The sequence below is a fragment of the Akebia trifoliata genome, chromosome 11 (assembly GCF_017979445.1).
Source record: "Akebia trifoliata isolate Shusen 1 chromosome 11, ASM1797944v1, whole genome shotgun sequence".
Taxonomy (NCBI): Eukaryota; Viridiplantae; Streptophyta; class Magnoliopsida; order Ranunculales; family Lardizabalaceae; genus Akebia; species Akebia trifoliata.
In genome coordinates this window covers 43510971-43537881 of record NC_141385.1, presented here as the reverse complement: position 1 = coordinate 43537881, position 26911 = coordinate 43510971, and the positions used below count along the sequence as shown (strand labels likewise).

The following is a 26911-nucleotide window of genomic DNA, read 5'->3' as shown; positions in this document are numbered from 1 at the left end:
TTAGAGCCATCGAATTTCTCTTATCCTTCATTAATTTGAATTTCTCTCATCCTCCATTAATTTAACGATTTAAACCCGTCAGAAGAAAAAAAATTCGACAATGAAAATTTTGACACCATGGTCCGTCAAATTTTTACAATATAAGTCTTTTTTTTTTTCTTTTCTTTTATTATAATCATAAATAGTTGGGTATTTCAAAAACACCTCCTATAAATTTGGTGACATTAGATTTACCCCTTGCAAAATGCAAGATTAGGCTTAACCTCCTTAACCATAAGTCAACATTGTGTTTTCTTGATGATTTAATGCTGAAATTTGATTTTGATTTTTTTTTTTCAAAATGCTCTTTAAATACTTAAATTTCTAAATCAAAATTTCAATATTAAATCATTAAGAAAAAACAACCTTGACTTACGGTCAAGGGAGTAAACTTAATCTTATATTTTGCAAGGGTGTAAATCTAATAATATCACCAATTTTACTAGGGGTGGGGTTGTAAAATACCCTAAGTAGTTCCATCAGCCATCAAAATTTTCATTGCCATTATAATTAGTTGATCATTACTTCATGGCTAGGTGGCAATTAATATAACTCAACTACTTTACACGATGTGGTTAAGTACCAAAATATATAGTCCCCTCAATTAAACCTCCATCAATAATGTAGGCCAATAAATGAATCACAAACCTACCATTCTTTGTCTATCCTCAAATTCAGAAAGCCCACTTTTATATGACTATGTTAAGCTAATCCTTTTTGCAATTCCACATAGAGCTCTTTTTCACAAACCAAAAAAAAAAAAAATGGTCCATGTGAGCCTCTCTTGGCTCCTCTTAACACAGTTCCTAATATTTGTCGGTGATGTCGGAGCTAAGGTTCCGTGCATCATCGTCTTCGGGGACTCATCAATCGACGCGGGCAATAACAATTTTATCCCAACAACAGCTAGGAGCAATTTTAAGCCTTATGGTCGTGATTTCGAAGGTGGGAAGCCAACTGGACGATTTTGTAATGGTCGGATTACTACCGATTTCATTTCTGAGGCGTTTGGACTCAAGACAGCAGTACCCGCATATTTAGATCCAGCATATAGCATAAGGGATTTCGCGACTGGTGTCACCTTCGGTTCAGCTGGAACTGGATTCGATAATGCTACTTCTGATGTGCTAGTAAGTCGATTTTCAACTTAATTATGAATAATTTTCGTTCTTGATACATTTGTTTGGTAAATTTGAATTGCAGTCGGTGATACCGATGTGGAAGGAAGTGGAGTACTTTAAGGAATTTCGGAAGAAATTAGTTAAATACTTGGGGAAGTACAAGGCATCCAGCACATTGCAGGAAGCATTGTATCTTATTAGTTCAGGGACCAATGATTTCTTGGAGAATTACTATGGGAATACTAGACGATCGTCACAATTCACGATCGAAGAGTTCCAGAATTTTCTGATTGGGCTCGTGGAGAATTTTATTTTGGATATTTATCGATTGGGTGCAAGGAAAATAGTATTGACTGGTATTACTGCAATGGGGTGTGTTCCATTTGAGAGAACAGAAAATTTCATGGGTGGTCATGCTTGTAGGGAAGACCATAACAAGGTGGCTAGAGATTTTAATGTGAAGCTAAATATGTTAATAGATAAGTTGAGAAAGGAAGCTAGAGGGATCAAACTGGTGTTTTCCAATGTGTATGACATCTTGTTAGAAGCCATTGAGAAACCCTATTTGTATGGTGAGTATTTTTTTTTTCAAATATATAAATAGAAGGTGGGGGAGGGGGGCGTTTGGCGAGGATGATAAACCACTGTTGATAGACTTAAAAGTTTCAGATTCAAATGATTTTTGGTGAGGATGATCTTCTCACCATATAAATCATCCTCACAAAAAATCAGCCCAATCCGAAACTTTTAAGTCACATAGGATAATTTTTGTGAGAATAAGATTGTGAGCCAAACGCCACCTATATATATAGTGTGTCGCGATCCATAGACTTGTGGAAAAGGAACTCACATATTCAAATATAAATCTTGATTGAGTCAATGTAAAACCAAACAGTCTCTCAAAGACAGTTAGATTTTGCATCTAAATGATCAGGATTTTATGTGAACATATGCATTCATTTTCACAAGTGTAGGGATCTTAACTAATTGGGGGGATGTAAAATCTTTCTAGTTCATGATTTCAAGTTTCGTACCATTTTCATTGTACAAGTGTATGGATCTTAACTTATCGGGGGTAGGGGATTAAATCTCTCTAATTCATGATTGAAGGTTTCGTACCATTTTCAAAATATCTTATCAGAGACACACAAAACATTAGTCCTGAATTGTTTCAAAATATTTTAGAATATCTCAGACCAAGATAAAATCCTTCTAGTTCATGATTTAAAGTTTCGTACCATTTTCAAAATATCTCATCTGAGACACAAAACATTAGTCCTGAATTATTTCAAAATATTTCAGAATATTTCAAACCAAGATAATATAGGTTTTTCTCCTAATTGAAACTTTGCATGAAAACAAGATTTTAAACCATGATCTGACTAACTTAATTTGATTGGATTTTTCATTTTTCAATTGAGTCGTGATAATCTGACTCCCCTACGTGGCATGCTCAAAATACTCTCCTTATGTGGTATGTGCTAGAACCATAGTTTTTATGCCTCGGGATACACATCTGCATATCTCCAAAAATATTGACAGTTGTGTATCCCAATGAGTAAAGATCTATGGTTCTAACACAAGTAAAATTGGGGGAGTATTTTGAGTTTGTCACGTGTGTGTGTGTGTGTGGGGGGGGGGGGGGGTAAGGGCACAGAATCATAGATCATTTTCATCGGGATACACAGGAAAAAGATGTGCAATTCTATGCCCTTGCCATTTCAACCACGTACCAAGACCGCGTACATTCATCATTATTCTTTTAATATAGATGTGTACGTGTTGTGGATTTTTAACGGGAGAGTTATTAAACTTGAAACACACTGATCATTGAAAACCCTTGCATTGCATGTTAATTCATGATTTAATGTTGATCCATTTCAGAATATCTCAATCAAGATAGTCTTAATTTTTCTCTTGATTGAAATATTTTATGGAGATGATATTTTAAATCTTTCTTTGATTAACTTAAATTGATTTTTTTATTTTAGGATTTGAGAATGTGATCGAAGGATGTTGTGGCACAGGAATATTTGAGATGGGTTACTTTTGCAATCAATTGACCCCATTTACGTGCCAGGATGCGAACAAGTACATATTTTGGGATGCAATTCACCTTACTGAAAAGATGTACCATATAATCTCTGATTACGATATGAAGACAACCCTTGCCATTTTTCGTTAAATCCATCAATCCATCAATGTGATGATCATCATTGTAGAGTGTGTGATGAGAGATGCATAATAATATTACCCTTTTAGTTACATGGATCGATGTGTGGTTCGTCTAGTTATATTAAGGTGAGGTATGTAGTAGGATGTTTGGTATGACTTTCCTGTGTTATACCTCAAAATAGATATAAATTAAGGGTCTTGTCCACGTTGTGTGCCCCCGTCAATAAATACACTTTGGAAATTAAACTTTTTACCGAAAATACCCTTTAAAAAATTCCATTTCATCGAAATACCCTCAGATTCCAATTTCCAAAATCTATTTAGTGCACTTTAACAGGTGCCATTAGTAAAATCGATAAATTAATTAGGCTTTGTTGACGTGTGCCCCAGACCTAAGCGAACAAGTTAAAGTGCAATAAATACACTGATTTTAATACCGAAAATGCCCTAAAAAAAACTTTTTATACCAAAATACCTAGATGCTTATTCCCAGGGCATGTTTATTCCACTTTAACGTGTGCCCTTATGCTAACAAAACCCAAATTAACGAGGCAGTGGCTAGCAATTAATTGATTGTGCTATTATATTGCTATATCCGGTTATCCCGTTATTTGGTACGTGGGTAACCGGCTATAACATATTTTCCCTCAAGTAGATGGCAAATATGCATTATTCCGACAAGTTTGGAACACAAATTCTAAGGGTTTGTTTTCAGTCTGAGAGTTTTATAACGACCTAAACAAGGTTGGGGATTTTCCCTTCCCTCACTTTGCAGTGTGGGGTTCAAGGGTATCTTATAAGGTCGCTTTTTTTGTATGGACAACAGTTCGGGAAAGAGTTCTCACGTTATATCAGTTGAAGAAAAGTGATTTTTGTGGTTAGAGTTACTGTTGTATGTGCGAGAAAGATGGGGAGTCGGTGATCCATTTACTCCTTCGTTGTAAAATGGCTACTGAAGTGTGGGAAATTTTTCTCTCATTTGAAATGGATTGATGTTTGCCAGGCACAGTTTGAGGGGTTTTTGAAGTATGGATCTATTTGGGGGAAAGTTTTTGCCTTTCAAAAAGGTTTGTTTCTAATGTAACCCCTTTTGCGATCACTTGGAGTATTTGGAAGAAAATAAATGCTAAAATTTTTTAAGGAAATATTCATCTAGCCAAGAGACCTTGCTCTTAATTCTTGATCTCCTCTTCTTTTTGTGCAAGATTTTCAAGGAGTTCAAAATAGTTTCTTTGAGGATTTCCTTGTTCAGTGGGAAAATGTTTGCATTATTTCAAATCCTTAGCCTATTGTCTTTGTTATTTTTTTTGTGACTGTTTTTCTTTTCTATGTCGGTCACCTCGACCTTCCCTTTCTTTGTTGTATTGTTATTTTCTTTTATCAATAAAAAAAACATGCATTACTAATCTTCATTGAACTTCTCTCAAGCGTACAAGCCAAACTAACTTGCATTGGTTTTACCGTTATGTAAAACTAGGTGACATTTGCAAACACACATGGCACGTATATTAAAAGGGCATATTTGTCATTTGAGATATTAATTAAAGGGTTTTGTGATAATATGATTTTTGAGTTCAAAAGATTAACACTACGTGATTTGGAGTCACCGTCATTCATTTTTAGGAAATAGGTGTGAATAGCTATCCAAATAATAATTTGAAAAATCAATTTTTGCGCAAAGTAGTGACTCTTATATGGATATAGGAAATCGATTTACCTAGAGTCTAGGTAAGAGATCCAATTAGAGAACATGAAAGGTGTTAATCATCCCAATCTCTTTACCTTCGATTGTTACCTTGAAACATGACCATTTTTTAGAAAATAAAACAAAAGAAGGGAAAACGCAATAAAACATGATTTGTACCTTTCAAATGTAAAAAAGACATTGATATTGGTGTAGATCTCAAGGATCACTTCATTGAAAGAATTGATCCTGATTCATGTCTTACCTTAAAGTCACAAAAACTTTGAAAAAAGTAGGCTTTTGTGGTTATGGGCCAATTTTTATGAAAAAAGAGGCCCAATATCCTTTAGCCTTGAAAATCATTTGGAGTAGTGAGTGCACAATGTGTGTATGGTTAAAAAAGGTTTGATTTTTTTTTAAAGTACTTCCATCTATCGGGTGTATAAGATGGTGTTCAACACATCTTAAATGTTTTCTAAACCTAAATTAAAGAAAGGGGGAAGTAGAAGATGGGAATAAAAGGGGGAGAGGGGTACAAGTACTCTCAATCTTAACCCTATCTTGTTCTTGAAGTATTTTCTTCATAATATTTTCTTTGATCTTCAAAAGGTGAGTCTTGAGTCCTTATATTCTTTAGTGTAGAGGAGATGAGTTTTAGGTTTAAATAATTCTAGAGATTAGAGATTTAGATATGGGGATTTGATATTCAAAGAGAGGTGGATTGAGAGAATTGAGATTTGAGGCTTGAGAAAAGGAGCCCAAGCATTGGATTTTGTGGAGAGGGCAGGTTCTTATAGAGTTTTAAGATACCTTTTAAGGTAGAAAAGGCTCCAAAATGGGAGTTGAGAAGAAATGGCATAAGTTTTTTTGAGAGAATGAGGTTGAAATTAGGTATTTATGGAAGGTAAAAATGGAAAAGGGTAAATAAATCTCTTTTTGACCCATGTCAATTAGTAAGATCATAATGGGTTGGGTTTTGTAATCCATGACTTGGTTGAATGCAAGTCAAGTTAAGATAGTGAGATGGTTGATTGAAGGAATGGTTAAGGTAAAGGGTTAGGTGATTTGATTTTGAGAAGGTAAGCATGTATAACTTTTGAGGGGATTAGGTGATTTGATTAAGGAAAAGTGTATGGGGGATGACTTATGAGATGATTTTTAGAGAAAAAATTATACGACATGGTATGTTGAAAGTGATGAAGAGATTGATTTTAAGAGGACGAAAGTAGTGATGACATGTGACAAGGTGATTGGAGTGAGTTTAGTGATGAGAATGGATTTTTAGAAGGGCATTGATGGGTTTGGTTTAGTGGTTGAAAAAAGATGTGGATTTTGCACACTGAACCCTTTTGTCAGTATTTGAGCTTGGAATGCATTTTTGATAAGTCCTTTCAAGTTCATACAAATTGGGTTGTCTATAGGTTTTTGAATATTACATGTTAAAAAATATACTTACGTAATTTTGAAAATTAAGCAACATGCAAATTGCATTTTCCTTGATTTTGTCTAAAATAATCTAAATTATATTAAATATAAATATAAAAATGGGGGCATTTACTGCCTCTTAAATTTTGGTGTCTAACCATTTCTACTATGCCTTCTCTCATTATAATAGTAAAAGCTAATTAGTGGCATGTGCATATGTATAACAAAACCTAGGATCTATACATGATCTATATTTTTTTTATAGTTATTTTAAAAAATTATTTCAAAAACATTATAGTTTTATAAGAGGAATCTAATGCATCCTCTTTGCTATAATAACATAAGAGGTCTAAATTAATATCTTGTTTTATATTGCAGTCCAGCTTGAAATGACACATAACTTCAGAACTTTTACCATTTAAAATGCAGATGTCAATATTTATTTACCAAATGTCAATTGCTTCGGAGAGTTAAGTCAACGCTTTAGTCAAAGCCTATCGGTAAGCTTTTTATGATTTGTCAACATTATATCCACCGTGTAATTAAGATTTGGCTTGAAATAATTGACTTCTACAAGATTTATCAATTGTGTATGCCAATTCTGTTAATATTTTATTCATGACTTATCAACCGTAATTATATGTATTTTTTGTCGATGTTTTACTCATATGTTTCTTTACTAACGAGGTGTTTAAATGCATCTCACACGTAAGTTGACAATGGTCATAAATTGCATAAATAATATGTGAAAAAAATCATACTTTATGGCCTCAATTCATCAAATATTTTTTTGTAGAATTTTTTTTTTACGATTCTGAATTGACAAATTATTGGAGACTGAGCTTAAAAACAAAAAAAATCCGAAGCCTATGACCATCAAATATTAATGCAGTTTTTTAAATAAAAAGAGAGCTTATAAATGCAATTTTGAAAATATCACAGTTTTGCTTGAAACTAACTGGTGACAATCTAGACATTGAACAATGAATTTCTTATCATAAAAAAAAATAGGGAGGAGAGAAGGAAAATTAAATTTTAAACTCATTTGAAGTCAAACGTCAACGTAAGTAATATAATAAAAAAAGAGTCATAAAAAGATTAACAGAGATCCTCGAAAGTTTTTATTTATAACCCATTACTTAGAGAATGACTTAACAAAGAAAATAAAAGAGGACCTAGCAAAAGATCATCATAAAGAGATTAACGTAGTCCTCAAAAGTTGTTATCATTTATAACCCATTGCTTAGAGAATGACTTCACGAAGAAAACAAAAGAAGACCTAGCAAAAGATCATCATATAAGGATATATGTTCGATCACTCCAGCAGCATTAATAATGGTCATGAAAAATTATTATCCATTACTCGTTTAGACTTTCGAAGATTCATCAATAAATAGAAATAAAGTGAAATAAGCACATGGTTTGTCAAATAAAGCAGCTCTCGATAGTAACAAAAATCACAGAACTGCATAACTAGATATCTAAATGTATAAGACAAAAATAATTACTAATATCTAAAGGTACACGTTCAAACCAATTGTCCCATCCAAAACCTATAAAGATTGTACAAGAAAATTACCACATCTCAAGATGAAAAATTGGAATTGAATACAAAACAATAAAATAAGAACTCCATATACATGCAGATTTGAATATTAAGCCTCTTGCAGAATAATTCTTGTAAGTGCCAGATTCAAGCAACTTTATTTCCAATGTCTAGAAACAAACAAGAAGTTCAAATGCACCAAAACGAAGGAAAATTTGAAATTTATCCCTCTCTCTAAAAAATCTAAGTGTTAAATAAAGGATGCGGAAAATTTTAAGATTCTTCTTCGGACATTATGATCGTTTAAACACACTCAATAGTCAAAATTTCTATTGGATTTTGAGGGAACTTAATTCAACAGGATTAGGTGGCCTCTAATATGCATCATTTCAATTGGTTTCTAACTGTTTCTAGACTCAGTTTGAAGGTGTTTTCTCAAATGAATCGAACAAAATATGATCGAATAACCAGTTGATAGAGAAACATAAGCAGCAATTTCATTTTTTGAACTTAATATTCAATTGGATACAAAATTACAGGTATCAAAAGATCACCAATAACAGCAAATAATCAAAACTATGGAGAATTATAAAGAAAATATAGCAAATAAAATAGAAGAAGAGAGGAAAAAATGATAAATAGATCATCATCTAATTCTAAATAAGATAGCTCTCCTTGATCTCATCAGGAGAGACTCGAAACGAACCACTTCAATCTTTAGTGAATTGATGGAAGAACTAAAATTTCATTGTGCAAAATTAACACATTTGGGAAATAAAAAATCAAAATTAATATATTTTGTAGAATCAGAAATCCTAGATCTCATCTTAACAACCTGAATAGTATTATGAATCCACCAACCTTAGAGAGAAAAGAGAGATAGATTCACCTTAAAAAACAACAGAGAAATTTCAAGAGTGAATTTGATGTTGAGGTTAATGGATTCTTCTTCACTCCATTGTTCCCAATGTTGAGAGATCGAGAGATCACTTCGAGATATCAGAAATAGAGAGAGAGATCGATAGATCACTGAGAGAGATGAGAGATAGAGAGGATGAGTGATAGAGATAGATTAAGTTCGATCGATCAGATAACAGGGGAGATGAGATGTATCGAGAGAGATTGGTTGATCAAATAGAGGGGGGGATAAGATCAATCGAGGGAGACATAGAGAGAGAAAGATGAGATCGAGAGAGAGAGAGAGAGACACACACACACACACATAGAGAGAGAGAGAGGGAGAGTTTCACAATCGCAGAATGTGTTTAATGGTGGGAAATATCATGAAATCAATGACCCAAAGGACGTTAAATTTGGATTTCTAAAATTCGTCAAGCAAGGCCCAACAATTTTATTTTTGTCAAACTTTGTAATTTTCACGTAGTGAAAGATGGTTTAGTAATTGTGGATGTTTTTTTTTAACGATTGATCGATGATATGTGCTAGAGAATGTTGAAGACACCTCAATCCTTATCAAGTTGAAGAATCTCATACGACACGATTGAAGAAGGGAAAGAAGAATAACGATGGAAAATTGAAGCTTTTAAAAAAACTTTTGTATCTTCAATCCTCACTCACCAAGCTGTTAAATTATATTTAAAAAAAAAAAAAAAAAATGAATGACAATTGAGAAATAGAAAAACAAGAAGAATGATAATTTGAACTAAGACATTGACTAGATCGCATATTTTGAAGGATTTTAATTTGAAGTTCTAGAATGTAGCCAAACATTTTATAGACTTTAAACCATAGAGTTGGAGGATTGATGGATATGTAAACTTACGTGTTGAAGTAATGGGATCGACTACTTGCATGTCACCTAGAACCAATTGCACTCTAATATAAAAAAATGCTTATTATTTTTCTTCTAAAAGATAATAAATAAATAAAAAAAATTGATCCCATCCCTACTTTTTACATTCTACTAAAGAATTTTACGCCAACACTGAAAATAAATAATCCATCATTATATAGGAGGAGTCCTGCAGATTTTGATTATACTCATAGATCATGAAGCTTTGAAAATTGAATTTTTAATTTATGAAGCTTTAATGTTGTGGTCGCTCTAAGATTTTGTGCCCAAAACAAAATTTAAAAAAAAAAAAAAAAAATCTAACTTTAGTTATATTTACATCAAACAAGTTTACTGAAAATTTTATATAGATTGATTTCAATTTGTAAATATTGATAAAGTTATATTTAAAAATAACTTATTATACTAAGTTTCATTTGTAAATATGTCTCTATGACTAATAAATTACTTAAAATTTGAAAGAGACATTTACTATATGATTAATGATTGAGTGGACAATGTATGAAATGATGAATAGATCCTACTTTTAAACCATTTGTTTATGTTGCGGGCTTTATCTGCGAAAAGCCAAACCCAATTTATAGGAGGCTTATTCACGATCAATGGGCTCTATTTGCAATTGGGCCCATTTATAATATCGAGGGACTTTCTTATGATTTATAAAATTTGTAAGGACGCTTGTAAAATTTTGATGCCTACAATTAGATCTAACGGATAGGATAAGACACATCCTTTAATTTGTCATGTATCTCTAGGGTACATTTAATTGTTGGATTTCTAATTATAATTATCACATTTGCTTGTTTATTTATCTATAAATCTCTTTTCATGAGTCCATGGATCCCAACCCTAACAGAGCCAGTCCAAACTAGTTCAGTACACCATGTTTTCAAAGATTTGTCAAGCAGAAAAATCGTCATTTTTGAATTATCGATTATTCGCTGAGTCAAAGGATAGACCTTTTCGTAACAATTATAATTATCCAAAAAAAATATATATCTTGTCTATGAGATTTGCAATAATTTTATAAATTTATATTTAAATAAATAAATTATATTATTATTTTAATAAATTTACATATTTAGATGTTCTTGCCTACAATCTTTTCATGGATTTCAAATGTAACCCGTGTTAGCAATTCATAATACAGCTAAAATTCAATATGTGAAAATTTTGGGTTCTATTCGATTTTGGATTGCAAAAATTCGATAAATGGAAAATATGTGGCATATGCTTCATACGTGTATTATCCGTCTCATTTGAAAATTTTGAAATCAAAAATTCGGTAAATGATAGTGATGCTAATAGTGATGGTGATGATGAAATTGGTGATGTTAACGGTGATGTTGAAGGTGATGATATAATGGTGATGGTAATAATGATGGTGATGATAATCAAGGCATTGGGGTTATTGTTTCATTGGTTGATAAAAGAAGACAAAAGTCAAGGAGCAACTCATCAATCAGAAAAATTAATGTGTAATCTCAAATGTATGTAAAGGGCCATGTCATTATTTTTTTTTAAAGATAAAAAGGACATTTGACACTTAAAAAAGATGAATTCCTCCAAAATTTTGAAGCATGGCTGGATCAAAGTCAACTTGTGTTACATGTCACAACATACAAATTTACATGTAAGATACAACAAATTACAATAGCTTTTTTTTTTTTTTCTATCATGTTTTATAAAAATTCGTAAAATTTTATAAAAACCGTGTTTTATTTTTTATTTTTAACTATGTGAATTGTTCAGAATAGGTCAACAATCCAGAGAATAATACTTTCATTGAAAAATTGAAAAATTCATGAATTTTTCAAGAACTAAACGGGAGATTGTTAACGAGGGACCTAACACCCCAAACCCATATCTCCAATCCAATATAAAAAGTTTTTGGATCATTTAACAATATTAATCAAGTCATCTTTGGACGTGCGGCGCAAAGGTGTCAAAAAATCAATATGTCCAAAGGTCCAAAAAGTGAGAAGTGGCAATTTAGAGTTGTAGGGTCATGTCATAACTCATGATAGTATTGCTTTCTTAAATTTATCGTCGTCATCATATTTCATCTTAGCAAATTGTGTTTGACAATTCGATCAATTTTATCTAAAATTATCAACATATTTCACCATGTGAAAATTGAAAATTTCTACAGGAAGATTCGATGGACCAAGGCCCATGAACTTAAAAATTAAAATTCGATATCCTAGGGCCACTGTAATTTGTGATGTCCCCTAGATTTGATGGCTTAAAACTGTCAAATTTCTCTCATCCTCCATTAATTTAATGATTTTGACCCGTCTGAAAAAAAAAAAATTCGATAATGAAAATTTTGACACCATGATCCGTGGAGTATGAGATTTTTTTTTTCATGTTGTATTTACTTGATTATAATCATAAATAGTTGGGTATTTCAGAAACACCCCCTATAAAATTGGTGATATTAGGTTTACCCCCTTGCAAAATGCAAGATTAGGCTTAACTCCCTTGACCATAAGTCAAATTGTGTTTTCTTGATGATTTAACAGTAAAATTTTGATTTTTTTTTCAAACTGCTCTTTAAACACTAAAATCTTTACCAGAGTCGAGCCACTTTATATAATTTCTCCCCCTCTTTTTGTACTGGATTCCTTAAGCGATAGCATGAATTGCCTATTGGGGACCAGTGACAACCCTTTTTAAGGCATGATCAGAATAGGAAATAAAATCACTTCAGCGAGTGGCCAAGGTTAGGTACAAAAGTAGGAGATGGGATATCTATTCCATCAGCCATCAAAATTTTCATTGCCACAATAATTAGTTGATCATTACTTCATGGCTAGGTAGCAATTAATATCCCTCAGCAACTTTACAGATGTGGTTAGGTACCAAAATATATAGGTCTCCCTCAATTATAAACCTCCATCAATAATGTAGCCCTACATTAAATCTCCATCAATAATGAATCACGAGCCTACCTTTCTTTGTCTATCCACAAATTCACAAACCCTAGTTTTATAACTATATTAAGCTGATCCTTTTTGCAAATCCACATAGAGCTCTTTTTCACAAACCAAAAAAAATGGTCCAAGTGAGCTTGTCTTGGCTCCTCTTAACACAGTTCCTAATATTTGTCAATGATGTCGGAGCTAAGGTTCCATGCATCATTGTCTTCGGGGACTCAACAACCGATGCGGGCAATAACAATTTTATCCCAACAATAGCTAGGGGCAATTTTAAGCCTTATGGTCGTGATTTCGAAGGTGGGAAGCCGACTGGACGATTTTGTAATGGTCGGATTACTACCGATTTTATTTCCGAGGCGTTTGGACTCAAGACAGCAATACCTGCGTATTTAGATCCTGCATATAGCATAAGGGATTTTGCAACTGGTGTCACCTTTGGTTCAGCTGGAACTGGATTCGATAATGCTACTTCTGATGTGCTAGTAAGTCGATTTTCAACTTAATTATGAATAATTTTCGTTCTTGATACATTTTTTTTGGTTAATTTGAATTGCAGTCAGTGACACCGATGTGGAAGGAAGTGGAGTACTTTAAGGAATTTCGGAAGAAATTAGTTAGATACTTGGGGAAGTACAAGGCATTGAGCACATTGCATGAAGCATTGTATCTAATTAATTCAGGGATCAATGATTTCTTGGAGAATTACTATGGGAATACTAGACGATCGTCACAATTCACGATTGAAGAGTTCCAGAATTTTTTGATTGGGCTTGTGGAGAATTTTATTTTGGATATTTATCGATTGGGTGCAAGGAAAATAGTATTGACTGGTATTATTCCAATGGGGTGCGTTCCATTTGAGAGAGCAGAAAATTTCATAGGTGGTCGTGCTTGTAGGGAAGACCATAACAAGGTGGCTAGAGATTTTAATGTGAAGCTAAATATCTTAATAGATAAGTTGACAAAGGAAGCTAGAGGGATCAAACTGGTGTTTTCCAATGTGTATGACATCTTGATAGAAGCCATTGAGAAACCCTACTTGTACGGTGTGTATGTTTTTTTTTCAAATAGGGGGGGGGGGGGGGGGGGTTGCATTCATCCGAATCTGAATTTTCTAAGTCCATCAAAAGTGATTTACCAATTTTCGGGAAAAAGTCAACGATTCACAATTCTTAACCACTTTTGATGGACTTAAAATTTTTGGATTTGACTGATTTTTAGTGAGGATAATCTCATCATCATAGAGACCGTCCTCACAAAAAACATAAGTCCGATCTAAACCTTTTAAATCACATAGGAAAAAACTTTGTGAGAATAAGATTATGTGCCGAATGCCACCCCCCCCCCCCATACACACACACACACACACACACACACACACACACACATATATATATATATATATATATATATATATATATATAGGGTCCCGTTCAGCAACAAACATTTTGGCAAAACATTTTTCAAAACATGGGTTAGATGTTTTGGAATGAGCTGGTTTTTGGTGAGGATGATCTCTACGGTGAGGAGATCATCATCACCAAAAATCAGCCCATTCTAAAACTTCTAACCTCATCAAAAATGATTTACAAAAAATGGATGGTCCACGATTTTTCAACTTGCAAATTGGGGTTAGAAGTTTTGGAATGGGCTGATTTTTGGTGATGATGATCTCCTCACCGTAGAGATATCCTCACCAAAAATCAGCCCATTCCAAAATCTCTAACCCATGTTTTGAAAAATGTTTTGCCAAAATGTTTGTTGCTGAACATTTCCCATATATATATACATATATATATATATACATATATATACATATATATATATATATATATAAACACAATGTGTGTCGCCATCCATAGACTCATGGAACGGGAGCTCATATATTCAAACATAAATCTTGATTGGGTAAATGTAAAATCCAACGGTCTCTCAAAGACCAGTAGAATTTGCATTTATATGATTAGGATTTTATGTGAACCTATGCGTTCATTTTGTGTACGGATCTTAATTTATTGGGGGTGGGGGATTAAATCTCTCTAATTCATTATTTCAAGTTTTGTACCATTTTCAAAATATCTTATTTGAGACACACATAACATTAGTCCTGAATTGTTTCAGAATATTTTAGAATATCTCAAACCAAGATAATATTGGTTTTTCTCCTAATTGAAACTTTGCATCAAGACAAGATTTTTAACCATGATTTGACTAACTTAATTAGATTGGTTTTTTCATTTTTCAATTGAGTCGTGATAATCTGACTCCCCTGTGTGGCATACTGAAAATACTCTCCTGATGTGGCATGTGCTAGAACCATAGATTTTATGTCTCGGGATACACATATGCGTATCTCCATAAATATTTATACTTGTGTATCCCAAGAAGTAAAGATCTACGGTTCTAATTTGGTACACGGCTGGCATGGCGAAGGCACATAACCATAAATCATTTTCATCGGGATACACATGAAAAAGATGTGCGGTTTTGTGCCCTTGCCATTTCAGCCGTGTACCAATACTTGATGCATTCATCATTATTCTTTTAATATAGATGTGTATGTGTTGTGCATTTTTAATGGGAGAGTTATTAAACTTGAAACACACTGATCATTGAAAACCCTTGCATTGCATGTTAATTCATGATTTAATGTTGATCCATTTCAGAATATCTCAATCAAGATAGTCTTAATTTTCCTCTTGATTGAAATATTTTATTGAGATGATATTTTAAATCTTTCTTTGATTGAACTTAACTTGATTTTTATTTCTAGGATTTGAGAATGTGGTCGAAGGATGTTGTGGCACAGGAATATTTGAGCTGAGTTACCTTTGCAATCAATTGACCCCATTTACGTGCCAGGATGCGAACAAGTACATATTTTGGGATGCAATTCACCTTACTGAAAAGATGAACCATATGATCTCCGATTACAATATGAAGACAATCCTTGCCATGTTTTGTTAAATCCATCAATCCATCAATGTGATGATCGTCATTGTAGAGTCTGTGATGAGATATGCATAATAATATTACCCTTTTAGTTACATTGATCGATGTGTGGTTCGTCTAATTATATTCAAGTGAGGTATGTACTAGGATGTTTGGCATAAGTGCCTAGGGTTATACATCAAAATAGATATAAATTAAGGGTCTTGTCCATGTGTGCCCCATCAATAAATACACTTTGGAAATTGAATTTTGTATCGAAAATGCCCTTTAAAAAATTCCATTTCATCACAATACTCTCAGATTCCAGTTTCCAAAGTCTATTTATTGCACTTTAACGGGTGCCCTTAGTAAAATCGATAAATTAATTAGATTTTGTTGACGTGTGACCTAAGCGAATACATTAAAGTGCAATAAATAACATGTACCCTTAAGCACATGTTAGCAAAATCGATAAATTAATTGGGTTTTGTTGTCGTGTGACCTTAGCGAACACATTTAAGTGCAATAAATAACAGGTGCCCTAAGCCATATGTTTGCAAAACCGATAAATTAATTGGGTTTTGTTGATGTGTGACCTAAGCTAACAAGTTAAAAGTGCAATAAATTACACGTGCCCAAAGGGTGCACTTTTGGCAAAATCCATAAATTAATTGGGTTTTGTTGAAGTGTGACCTAAGCGAACAAGCTAAAGTGCAATAAATTTCCTATCATCAAAAAAAGAGGAATGAAAGAGAGAAAATGAAATTTTAAACTCATTTGAAGTCTAGCGTCAATGTAAGCAATATAACCAAAAAAGAATCATAAAAAAATTAACAGAGATGCTCGAAAGTTTTTATCATTTATAACCCTTTGCTTAGAGAATGACTTTACGAAGAAAACAAAAGAGCACATAAATAAATAGAAATTAAGTGAAATAAACACATGGTTTATCAAATAATGCAGCTCTTGATACTAACAAAAATCACAGAACTGAATAACTAAATATCTAAATGTATAAGAAAAAGATACTTACCAATATCTAAAGGTACATATTCAAACCAGTAGTCCCATCCAAAACCCATAAAGATTGTACAAGAATATTACCACATCTCAAGATGAAAAATTGGAATTTGAATACAAAACAATAAAATAAGAACTTCATATATATGCATATTTGAATATTAAGCCTCTAGCAGAATAATTATTGTAATATCAAAGACCCATCTCGAATAATATATAACCATACAGAAAATAAGTGCCAGATTCAAGCAACTTTATTTCCAACTTCTAGAAAACAAACAAGAAGTTCAAATGCAGCAAAACAACATAAATTTTGAAATTTATCCCTCTAAAAAATCTAAGTGTGAAAAAAAGGATGCGGTAAATTTTTAGATTCTTCTTCGGATACTACGATCGTTTAAACACACTCAATAGTCAACATTTCTATTGGATTTTGAGGGAACTGAATTCAACGGGATTGGACGGCCTGTAATATACATCATTTCAATCGGTTTCCAATTGTTTTTAGACTCAGTTTGAAGGTGTTTTCACAAGGGTTCTACAAGTAAAATTCAGCTAATAATTAATATCACCAAACAACTAAAGTTCAAATGAATCGAACAAAATATGATCGAATAACCAGTTGATAGAGAAACATAAGCAGCAATTTCATCTTTTGAACTTAATATTCAATTGGGTACAAAATTACAGGCATCAGAAGATCTTCAATGATAACAAATAATCAAAACTATGGAGAATTATAAAGAAAATAGAGTGAATAAAACAGAAGGAGAGAGGAAAAAATGATAAACTGATCATCATCTAATTCTAAATAGGATAGCTCTCCTCAATCTCATCAAGAAAGACTTGAAATGAAACACTTCAATCTTTAGTGGATTAATGGAAGAACTGAAGTTTCATTGTACAAAATTAACACATTTGGGAAATAGAAAACTAAAATTAATATATTTTGTAGAATCATAAATCCTAGATCTCATCTTAACAATTTAAATAGTATTATGGATCCACCAACCTGAGAGAGAAAAGAGAGATAGATTCACCTTAAAAAACAACAGAGAAATTTCAAGAGTAAATTTGATGTTGAGGTTAATGGATTCTTCTTCACTCCATTGTTTCCAATGTTGAGAGATCAAGAGATCACTTCGAGATATCAGAAATAGAGAGAGAGAGAGAGAGAGAGAGAGAGAGAGAGAGAGAGAGAGATCACTTTAAGAGATGAGAGATAGAGAGAACGAGTGATCAGAGATAAATCGAGATCGATCGATCAAATAGTGGGGGAAATGAGATCTATCGAGAGAGATTGATCGGTCAGATAAAATCAATCAAGGGAGACAAAGAAAGAGAAGGATGAGATTGAGAGAGAAAGAGAGAAAGAGAGAGAGAGAGAGAGAGTTTCACAATCACAGAATGTGTTTAATTGAGGGAAAAATCACGAAATCAATGATCCAAAGGCCGTGGAATTTGGGTTTCTAAAATTCATCGGGCAAGGCCCAACAATATTTTTTTGTCAAACTTTGTAATTTTCACGTAGTGGAAGATGGTTTAGTAATTGTGGATTTTTTTTTAACGATTGATCGATGATATATGCTAGAGAATATTGAAGAATCTCATACGACACGAAAAAGAATCTTAGAAGGGAAAGAAGAATGGCAATGGAAAATTGAAGTATAAAGAAAAAGCTTTTGTAATTTCAATCCTCACTCACCAAGCTGTTAAATAATTAAAAAAGAAGGAAAAATGAGAAAAAGAAAAACAAGGAGAATGATAATTTTCTTCTATGGGAAGAATAAAAGGTTTTTGTCACAAGTATCTCTATTCTCTGCACATTTTTAATTTGGGAGTTTAACGTGTTTCTGTTTTAAATGGATTTACAATGAATCTATTAGATTTATATAGAAATTTGAGGAATGATTTTTTTTTTTCTTTTTAAATGTCTAGTAGAAAGAAACTAGTATAATCATAATTTGCCATAATCTTTGGAGAAGTTAATTTAATATATCAATTATACACTATACTCTAATATTGACTAACATGGCCGTCGTCGTGACCCAAATGAAGACCTCGATCTAGGCTCTATTTGGATATCCGTTGACACCCTTGGTTAAGACCATAATTTTCAACTCCATGTCCCCCAAGGTAGAGTAAAGAGGACAATTCATGAATTGTCTTGGATGACTTAAATAAAAAATATATTAAATTCGTAAATTGTTAAATAAAATATTTATTTTATATTCTCTACCAAATTATTATATAATGGAATAAAATGTGAAAAAAGCCAAAATTCATAAAATTCAACGAACCAAGAGGTCAAATTGGTGTCAAATTTTTCATTGTCAAAATTTTTTTTTTCGACTGGCTAAAATTGTCAAATTAATGAAGGATAAGAGAAATTTGACAGCTCTAAGCTGTCAAATCTGGAAATATCAAGAATTTCGACAGTCCAAGACCGTCAAAATTAAGTTTCTAAAATTCATGGACCTTGGCCCGTCAATTTATTTTGTCGAATTTTCCAATTTTCTCATAGTATTGATCCAAGTTTTTGACCTCACTTATTGCATTTCGACCTAATTCAACTGAGTTGACTTGATATTTTTTTGATCGAGTTGACTAGAAGAATTGGTTTCATCAAGTTTTGGAGAAAAGTAACATCCAAATTTAATCTATCTGAGCCTAGTCGACTCGGCCAAATTTCCAGTCCACTCAACAACTTGTAACAGTTGAGACAAAAACCTTATCGTTTATGATTTTATACCAACAAACTTAGTAGTTAGTACCCAAGCCATCAATCTAATGGTTTTTAGTTCCCATAGGACCCGGTCACACTATAATCTCTTGTAAGCTCCTTGCCACTCGCAGTTATAATAAAGAAATATTAAAAAAATGTGTACGTCCGACTAAAACAAAAAAGGCTCCAAAAACTATTCACAACCAGTATTTTTATGGGATAGAGACTCCCAATAAATACCAACCTTCTTTGACCTCATTATCATTATCATCATTCAATAGCAATGACTAAGGTGTTGAAGCTAAGTATCGTAGCGCTCCTCGTCTGTTCAATTTTATTTGAACGGGCCAATGCTTATAGGCCGATTAACGATAAGGGTGATGACAACCATTGCAATGGGAAGAAATGTGTTGAAAAATCAGTCCACCCATATAAGGGAGGTGGCGGAAAATTCGAACGTTGCAAGAAGGGCGAGATGGGTTCAGAGTTTATAGACAATGAGGACAAGGAGGAGGAGCCCGTTTTGGAGAACCAAGAGCCTTACAAGGCTGAGAGTATGCCTGATGATGTATTCCTTCAACAGGATTTGGTTGTTATGGGACACTAAAAGTTTCTGCAATTCTTCATTTTTCTTGTAATTAACACCCTACATCTAGAGCTTGTTTTTTTCTTCTTGTTCTTGTTCATATTCATCTTCATTTTCCTTACATATTTGTTTTTCCTTGTAAACTTACCATGATTTTACTTGTTTATATATATAATTTTGTAATGTAAATGCATTAATGGCTTTATAAATTTTTATTTATTGATAAGCTGGGTTAAAAAGACCCCATCCCAAAACTTATTTTTATATGGGTGAATTACTATTTCATGAGCTGAAAATGAGTTATTTATGATTTCGGCCACTTCTCATTTTGATTATCAAAACGTGATCAATCACGTTTTTGTTAAAAATAGTTCAAAACGAAGTGACTATTTCATAGGTTTAAAGTGATAATTTCGCAGATATAAAGTGAAATTGTCACTTCAAACTTGCGAAGTATTCACTTTAAAAACCTCCGAATTTGTCATCGTTCACATTTTGGTAATTAATATGAACAATGAGATGGAATTGTAAATTCATCAAAAGTTGATTGCTTTTTCGTAAATATCTGTTTTTTTATTGGAGGGAGACGGATAGAGTTGCTGATTTTGTCAGCACGCCTTGGTGCTTAAGAGAAGAATTTCTTTGTGATGGAGAGTGATTTTGTCATCCTCAAGCGCTGGCGACTATTATTAATGTGTAAATTCGTTAATTGAAGAATGTTTTATACATTGATGTATATTTGCTGTTTATATGACCATAGGTAATAATTTTAACATATAGGCCTTGTTTGGTATGCCGCAAATTATTTGCAAATGCAAATAATATTTTAAAATCAATTTAATTATTGATGCTTGGTTACACAATGCAAATGATTTGCATTGCAAAATATTTGCATGGATCACTAAAATTCTTAAGAAATTTCAGCAAATGATTTGCGGCACAGAAAGTAATGTAAATCATTTGCAAAATCACAATGACAATTTTTATTGTAAAGATCAATTTATCACAAATAAAAGATTTGCAGGAGATTTTCCAATGATTACCAAGCAATAATAAATTATTCATCGCAAATCATTTTTATTGCAAAGATCAACCAATTAAAAAAAAAATAAGATTTGCAACTGATTTTCCAGTGGTTACCAAGCAATGGTAATTCATTTATCGCAAACCATTTTCATTGCAAAAGTATCTGCAGTGCAAATCATTTGCAAATACAAATGATTTGAAGTGTACCAAGTAACGTTATAGATGCAGAAATTCGAAAATGCCTTTTAGAGACATATTTAAAGGCAATTATATGCGACCACCTCCAATAATTAAGCAATGAAAAAGACAGGAAATATAGATGAGAATAAAATTGGCGTCTTCTTCGCATTTAATGAAGATGCTTACCTGTGAATCGATGTGAATTCCAACCAAGCCCTTCTCTAAAACGCTATTCATTCACTTAAAAACAAAGAGTTACTATTGGCACCCCAATTTTACTTATTACACTCTAATTTAAATAATAATAATAATAATTCTACACCTGAGAATAAGTAAAAGTTGGAGTGTCGATAGTAATTCTCTCTTTTTAGGGTTTTTAGATTTTTATTGGTTGGATTTAAGATTTTGTATGAGCTTAATCCTAATGGTAAACAACTGTTAAAGTTGTTCGAATGTGTTATAATACTTTGTGATGTTGAGGTAATAACTTGAACCATATTTTTGTAAATTTTGAATGGTTTGTTTTAATCTTTTATTAGGGTGTGATAAATAATTTAAAAAATTGGGGTACTAATAGCAACTCTCAAGAATAAAATAATTTAAATGAAGATGATAAATGATTATTCTATAGGAAAAATACGATGATGCTCCATTTGGTCCATGTGATTATTTATATAAAACTATTTAATATTTACGTCTTTTATTACAAAAGAGTAAAAATATATTAAGTAAAACTAGTTAATGAAGGCTAAAGATAAAAAAAATTATATTAAAGCTGAGAAATGGATAAAACAAAAATTTTCGTTTGCTATAAATTAGGACAAATTTCAAAATCATATCCTTCTTTGAAAAGAAATATTAAATAAATAAGGTTTAGTAACGAAAATGATATTTAAAACATGTTCCAAGAAAAGAAGAAATATAAAATGGCATTTATGTAAAAATAGGAAGACAAAATAGTTATTTAGAAAACATGTATAGTGATTTAGAAATGCCTTCTAAAATTTATCAAGATTTCTATATTTGGAGACGAGAAACCTTAGAGAAGGTTTCTCTAAAATAGAGGCTTGTTGGAGTTAGGTTTGGATGTCTCATCTTCTATATTTAGAGTTTAGATATCGAATAGAGATGTTCTAATATACCCATTTATTTAAGAAGAATGATGAATGCACACGGTCTTGATATGCGGTTGAGTACATGGATGATGTGGCAAGGGCACAGAACCGCACATCTTTTTCTTGTGTATCTCGATGAAAATGATCTATGGTTCTGTGCCCTTTCCACGTCAGTTGCATACCCAACCGCATGCATTCACCACGACTCTTTATTTAAACATCTTTTTTTATTTATTGATCTATACTTATAGTTATGCTACTCTTCAAAAATAAATTTAAGATATAAAGACGACTCTAAAAACTAAAATTAGAAGCGATTTTAGTCCCGCTTTGGCCTTTGGTTTTGATTTCCGACTTGCACTTTGTGAGTGCTCTTCATTTTTTCTCTTAATCTCTTGGTCTCCCAGCCTCTCTCAATTTCTCGAACTCCCTTTCTTGGTATCTTGATTCTATTAAAAAGAAGAAGAAGACACTCTGTTTTTTAATTTTCCTTTTGTAAAGAAGTTTTGATTTTTTTATAAATAATAGTGTTAAGAACATTTGATTATGTTTGATTTTTGTATTTGTTTGTAGAAATTATCTTTAGGGAACATTCATCTTTGCTAATGCAAAACACTCCTTGATTTTTATTAAAAAGTAGTCATCTTAAAGCACTTCAATCTATGGCAGCAAAGGATGAGCCTATTCAGGGACGTTCAAAGCAGCGTGGTAGATCGACACGGTTATAGTTTAGGGGGAGCAGCAAGAAAGCATTCGTCAATTCTCGTCAATCAGGATCGGTGCTCAGGCTACCCATGTACAACCTCCACCGATTGCAAAACGGAAGGAGAACTCACTGTCCAAATGGAAGGAAAGGGGAGCAAGCGCTCTTCTTTAACTCCCATCAGCCAACTGGAGTGAAAGAAAAGCCCTTGCCCGCTACCCTTCTTGCTTAGTAAGGCCCTATTTCTGAGCCTTCCTCTCATCCAAGATTACTCAAAAGGAGGAGAGGAAGGGAGCGGAGGCGGTTCGTTAATACGGCTTTCGCCATATCGATTGAATCAAGCGCTAAGAAGCGGTCACCATATATAGGCTTAATGCATGCTTTCGCCCCTTCTAAAAGCAGTAAAGTCAGTTCAGTTCAATCGCCTTTGAACCTTAGATGGAATGGCTGTATCAATTCTCCCAGTCGATGGCCGACATCTTATATACGTAAGAACTTACGCATATAATAGTTCTCGTTCATGTCGAGTAATAATTGGCAATAGCGATGGCTTCTGAACCAGGGAACTCACTCGATTGGAGTCAATGATGACGGAGGGTGGGAAGCCGAAGCTCTTAACTTACCCGCGCCTGCGCCTGCTGGATATAGTCGTTTGTGCGCCAATGCGAATTACTTTTAATTTATTTAAAGTTGAAGAGTTTGTAAATTAATTTGGTTGAATCCAATACTTATCAATTATATTAATAATAAATAAATAATTTCTTATTATATATTTGGAATCTGATATTATCAAATTCGATAAATCCATATCCGATAAGCATTCGAATGTGGAAAATAGTATACAAATTCGAATCTGATATCGAAAAAATTCGGATAATATCCAAATATTCGAATACGAATTTGAATTGGATTCAAATTTTCAAATATCTATTGACAGGCCTAATTTATCTAATATTTTTCTAAAATATATGATAGCGGCCAATGGGCTCTAGCCCAACTCAGATTTGACTGGCTGAAAATTATTGAGCCCGGCCCAACCCTTGCGGGCTCAACATGAAGGCCCTAAACCTTGTTTTGATTGGCGCACTGATATTCGCACCATATGTGTCACACCAGATAATAAATCAAAATGCAAAATGAACGGCCAAGATTACGAGTACAGTACTTAACCATGGTTAATTTATTGGATTAAGTTAACAATTAAACCACGATCTCACTATATAACAGCAACATAACCCTAGGGTTTTTCATCCCTTGTCTCCTCTTTTCTTCTTCATTCATCATCATTTAGGGCTTCGGATTTTCTTCTTCAATCTGCCCTGCTGTGCTCTATTTGTTTTCTTATAGGGAGGTAAACATGTTGTTCTTAATTCTAGGGTTAGGGCTTCAGATTTTCTTCTTAAATTTCTAGGGTTCTTAGATCGCTACATGTACCAAGAGGAGGGTTTCCAATACTCTTGTTCTTGAAATTGCCTAAACGGCTGTAGCAAAATCGATTAATCAAAGAGAGAAGTTTACTGGCCGGTTGTTGTATCTCAATCGACAGATCTGCTTACCGAACTTCTCACATTTTTTACTTATAATATTAGATTAGATTACATTAGATGATGAAACAGAGAAGGGAAGAAGAGGGAAATGGCATAGGTTTTAGCCTTTTTAAGAGACCCTTCTCTCACATCATATTAAAGGCCATCTTCCAGGCAATCTGCTTTGCTTACCTGTAGATTGCGTCAATGGGTGACCACATTTGATCTCTCACATTTCTTTCTTTTTATTTTTTTTCCCCAATTTTTATGTGTTTTTAGGGTTTTTTCTTTTTTTTTGTTTGTTCAAGATTTCACTATTTTCTTGATTTTCCCAATTCCAGAGACTATTTTAGCACATGTAATGAATAAAAAAAAAAAAAAAAAATTGATGAATTATTGAAAGTAAAAAATGGAAACCCTAGGGACAAAGCTAGTGAAAATCCGATAATAAAAGAGAGCTGTTATTGGCACCCCAGTTTTTATTTATTTACACTCTAATTTCTTAACTTATATGTTACACCATGATTAAAGATTAGAACACACCGTTGAAACATTACAAAAATGGGTCAGGTTCAAGGGCGCCATATGAGAAAGCATATGTAAAAACTTTCATTTTTAATAAAATTTTAAAATATGGGTTAGAAATTTTGGATTGAGTTGATTTTTTGTGAGGATGATCTCTATGATGGGAAGATCATCCAAAAAAAAAAAAATCAGCCCAATCTGAAATTCTAACCCCATTAAAAGTGATTTAGTATGTGGATCATCGATTTTTATTAAATTTTATCACTAATTTGTAAATCACTTTTGATGGATTTAGAAGTTTCTGATTGAGCTGATTTTTTGTAAAGATGATCTTTTCATCATAGTGACCATCCTTGCAAAAAATCAGTTTAATCCAAAACCTCTAACTCTTATTTTGAAAAACGAAAGTTTTTTCATATGTTTTCTCATATGGCCCTTAAACCCCACCCCCTACAAAAATATGTTTCTATTTGTTAAAAGTAAAAAAATTCATATAAAACCTTAAATCTAATGAGTAAAAAATCTATAAAAAAAAGAGGGGAGAGTTTCTATTGGCACCCTAATAAGTAAATGTTGGGGGTGTCAAGAACAAGATTGAGTTGTTTAAGACAAGCTATCTATTAATTCAAGTCGTCTCATTCAACAATGACTCAATGGGATAATGGATTGATTTAAGTCAATGACTTTTAAGTTGGGTTTTTGTTTGAGATGACTTGTCAATCTGATTTGTTGGTGGGCGATACTAAGATGAATGGGTTGTCTCGGTCTCGAGATTTAAAACCATGTTGTAGAGAGGGAGAGGAGGGTGTGTGTGTTTTTCAAAATTAAAAACATGGTACTTATTAGATCGGTTTGATGATGTCTAGTCTCGTCTACGATCGAGATTGAGTTGTATGGTCCGAGTCATTTCGATTGACAATGAGACATAATTTTTGTTATATAAAAATTCAGGAATGAAGAGAAACAATGAAAAACACGAAATGAAGAATGAAGAGCAAAAGAAGGTTTTTGTATGGCACCTTTATGCTAAGATTTTGACTTGTTTTTCGACACAAAAATTGGGGTTTCAACACATCCATTAATTTTCTAAAGAGTAAAAGAGGGTTTCTATATGGTGCTTCTATGCCTAAGATTTTTTACTTCTATTGGAGCATGAAATTAGGGTTTCAACATTAGTTTCATTGAAGAATGAAAGAGTAAAGGGGTTTTGTATTGTGCTTTTATACTAGGATTTTTCATTTGTTTTTTAGCACAAATTTGGATTTCAACACCCATTAGATTCATTGAAGAATAAAGAGCAAAAAAGCTTTTTTGGCATTATGTTCATTGAAGTGAAGAACAACAATAACATAAAATAAGATGACTCAAAAATATCGTTCGAGATTCTCAAAATCTTATCCAGAGTCATCTCATTTATCTTGCGATATTTGGCATATGTGAGATGCATGGTCCATCCATATCATTCTTGGATGAGTGATCTTGCACAATATTTGTCTCGGAAGAAGAGTTTAAGGAAGGTATTCTTAATATAATTGAGCTAAATGATTGATGTCAAAGGGTCTTTGGAGCGCTATGTGACTGATTGATAGTAAGATCGATCAAATATACATTATGATGATGAATGCTAGTAGGCACTCAAGAAGCATCATGTTAAGTGATTGAAAGTACCGAATATGAGGAGATTGAGATGGATGAAAGATAATACTAGAAAAGATGAAAAGCATTTTTAAAAAAAAAATTGTAAGAACAGTTCCAATAGGCAATATGATATATTAAAAGAAAATGGATTGGGATGGTTTAAACATTCAACCAAGGTCTAGAGGAAAATA

The 26911-nt window shown here is 32.8% G+C and overlaps 2 protein-coding genes and 1 non-coding gene across 4 annotated transcripts; all 3 read left to right on the top strand.

The window, feature by feature from the left end:
* Window positions 1-732: 732 nt before the first annotated feature.
* LOC147391890 (GDSL esterase/lipase At2g42990-like) lies at window positions 733-3427 on the top strand. Of its 2 annotated transcripts, none has more exons than XM_086460275.1 (3): window positions 733-1169; window positions 1243-1732; window positions 3188-3427. In XM_086460275.1, exons 1-3 carry the CDS (start codon window positions 804-806, stop codon window positions 3343-3345), a joined length of 1014 nt encoding a protein of 337 aa, XP_086316401.1. In that variant the 5' UTR covers window positions 733-803; the 3' UTR covers window positions 3346-3427. The 2 variants fall into 2 exon arrangements, with proteins under 2 accessions (XP_086316401.1, XP_086316400.1); XM_086460274.1 differs by having other exon boundaries at window positions 736-1169; window positions 3152-3427.
* Window positions 3428-12846: 9419 nt separating this feature from the next.
* On the top strand, window positions 12847-15792 carry LOC147391889 (GDSL esterase/lipase At2g42990-like). The gene is made up of 3 exons (XM_086459686.1): window positions 12847-13227; window positions 13302-13791; window positions 15519-15792. Exons 1-3 carry the CDS (start codon window positions 12862-12864, stop codon window positions 15710-15712), a joined length of 1050 nt encoding a protein of 349 aa, XP_086315812.1. The 5' UTR covers window positions 12847-12861; the 3' UTR covers window positions 15713-15792.
* An 8717-nt stretch (window positions 15793-24509) lies between these two features.
* On the top strand, window positions 24510-24603 carry LOC147391888 (small nucleolar RNA snoR109). The gene has a single exon (XR_015170368.1). It is a non-coding gene; the product is annotated as a small nucleolar RNA snoR109 (small nucleolar RNA).
* Window positions 24604-26911: the final 2308 nt, after the last annotated feature.

Excerpts from the sequence above, each read along its gene's own strand:
- LOC147391890 (XM_086460274.1), top strand. The coding sequence starts at position 804 with ATGGTCCATGTGAGCCTCTCTTGGCTCCTCTTAACACAGTTCCTAATA. Across the intron at positions 1,170-1,242 it reads ATGCTACTTCTGATGTGCTA|TCGGTGATACCGATGTGGAA; the intron begins GTAAGTCGATTT and ends TTTGAATTGCAG. Across the intron at positions 1,733-3,151 it reads TGAGAAACCCTATTTGTATG|GATTTGAGAATGTGATCGAA; the intron begins GTGAGTATTTTT and ends TTTTTATTTTAG.
- LOC147391889 (XM_086459686.1), top strand. The coding sequence starts at position 12,862 with ATGGTCCAAGTGAGCTTGTCTTGGCTCCTCTTAACACAGTTCCTAATA. Across the intron at positions 13,228-13,301 it reads ATGCTACTTCTGATGTGCTA|TCAGTGACACCGATGTGGAA; the intron begins GTAAGTCGATTT and ends TTTGAATTGCAG. Across the intron at positions 13,792-15,518 it reads TGAGAAACCCTACTTGTACG|GATTTGAGAATGTGGTCGAA; the intron begins GTGTGTATGTTT and ends TTTTATTTCTAG.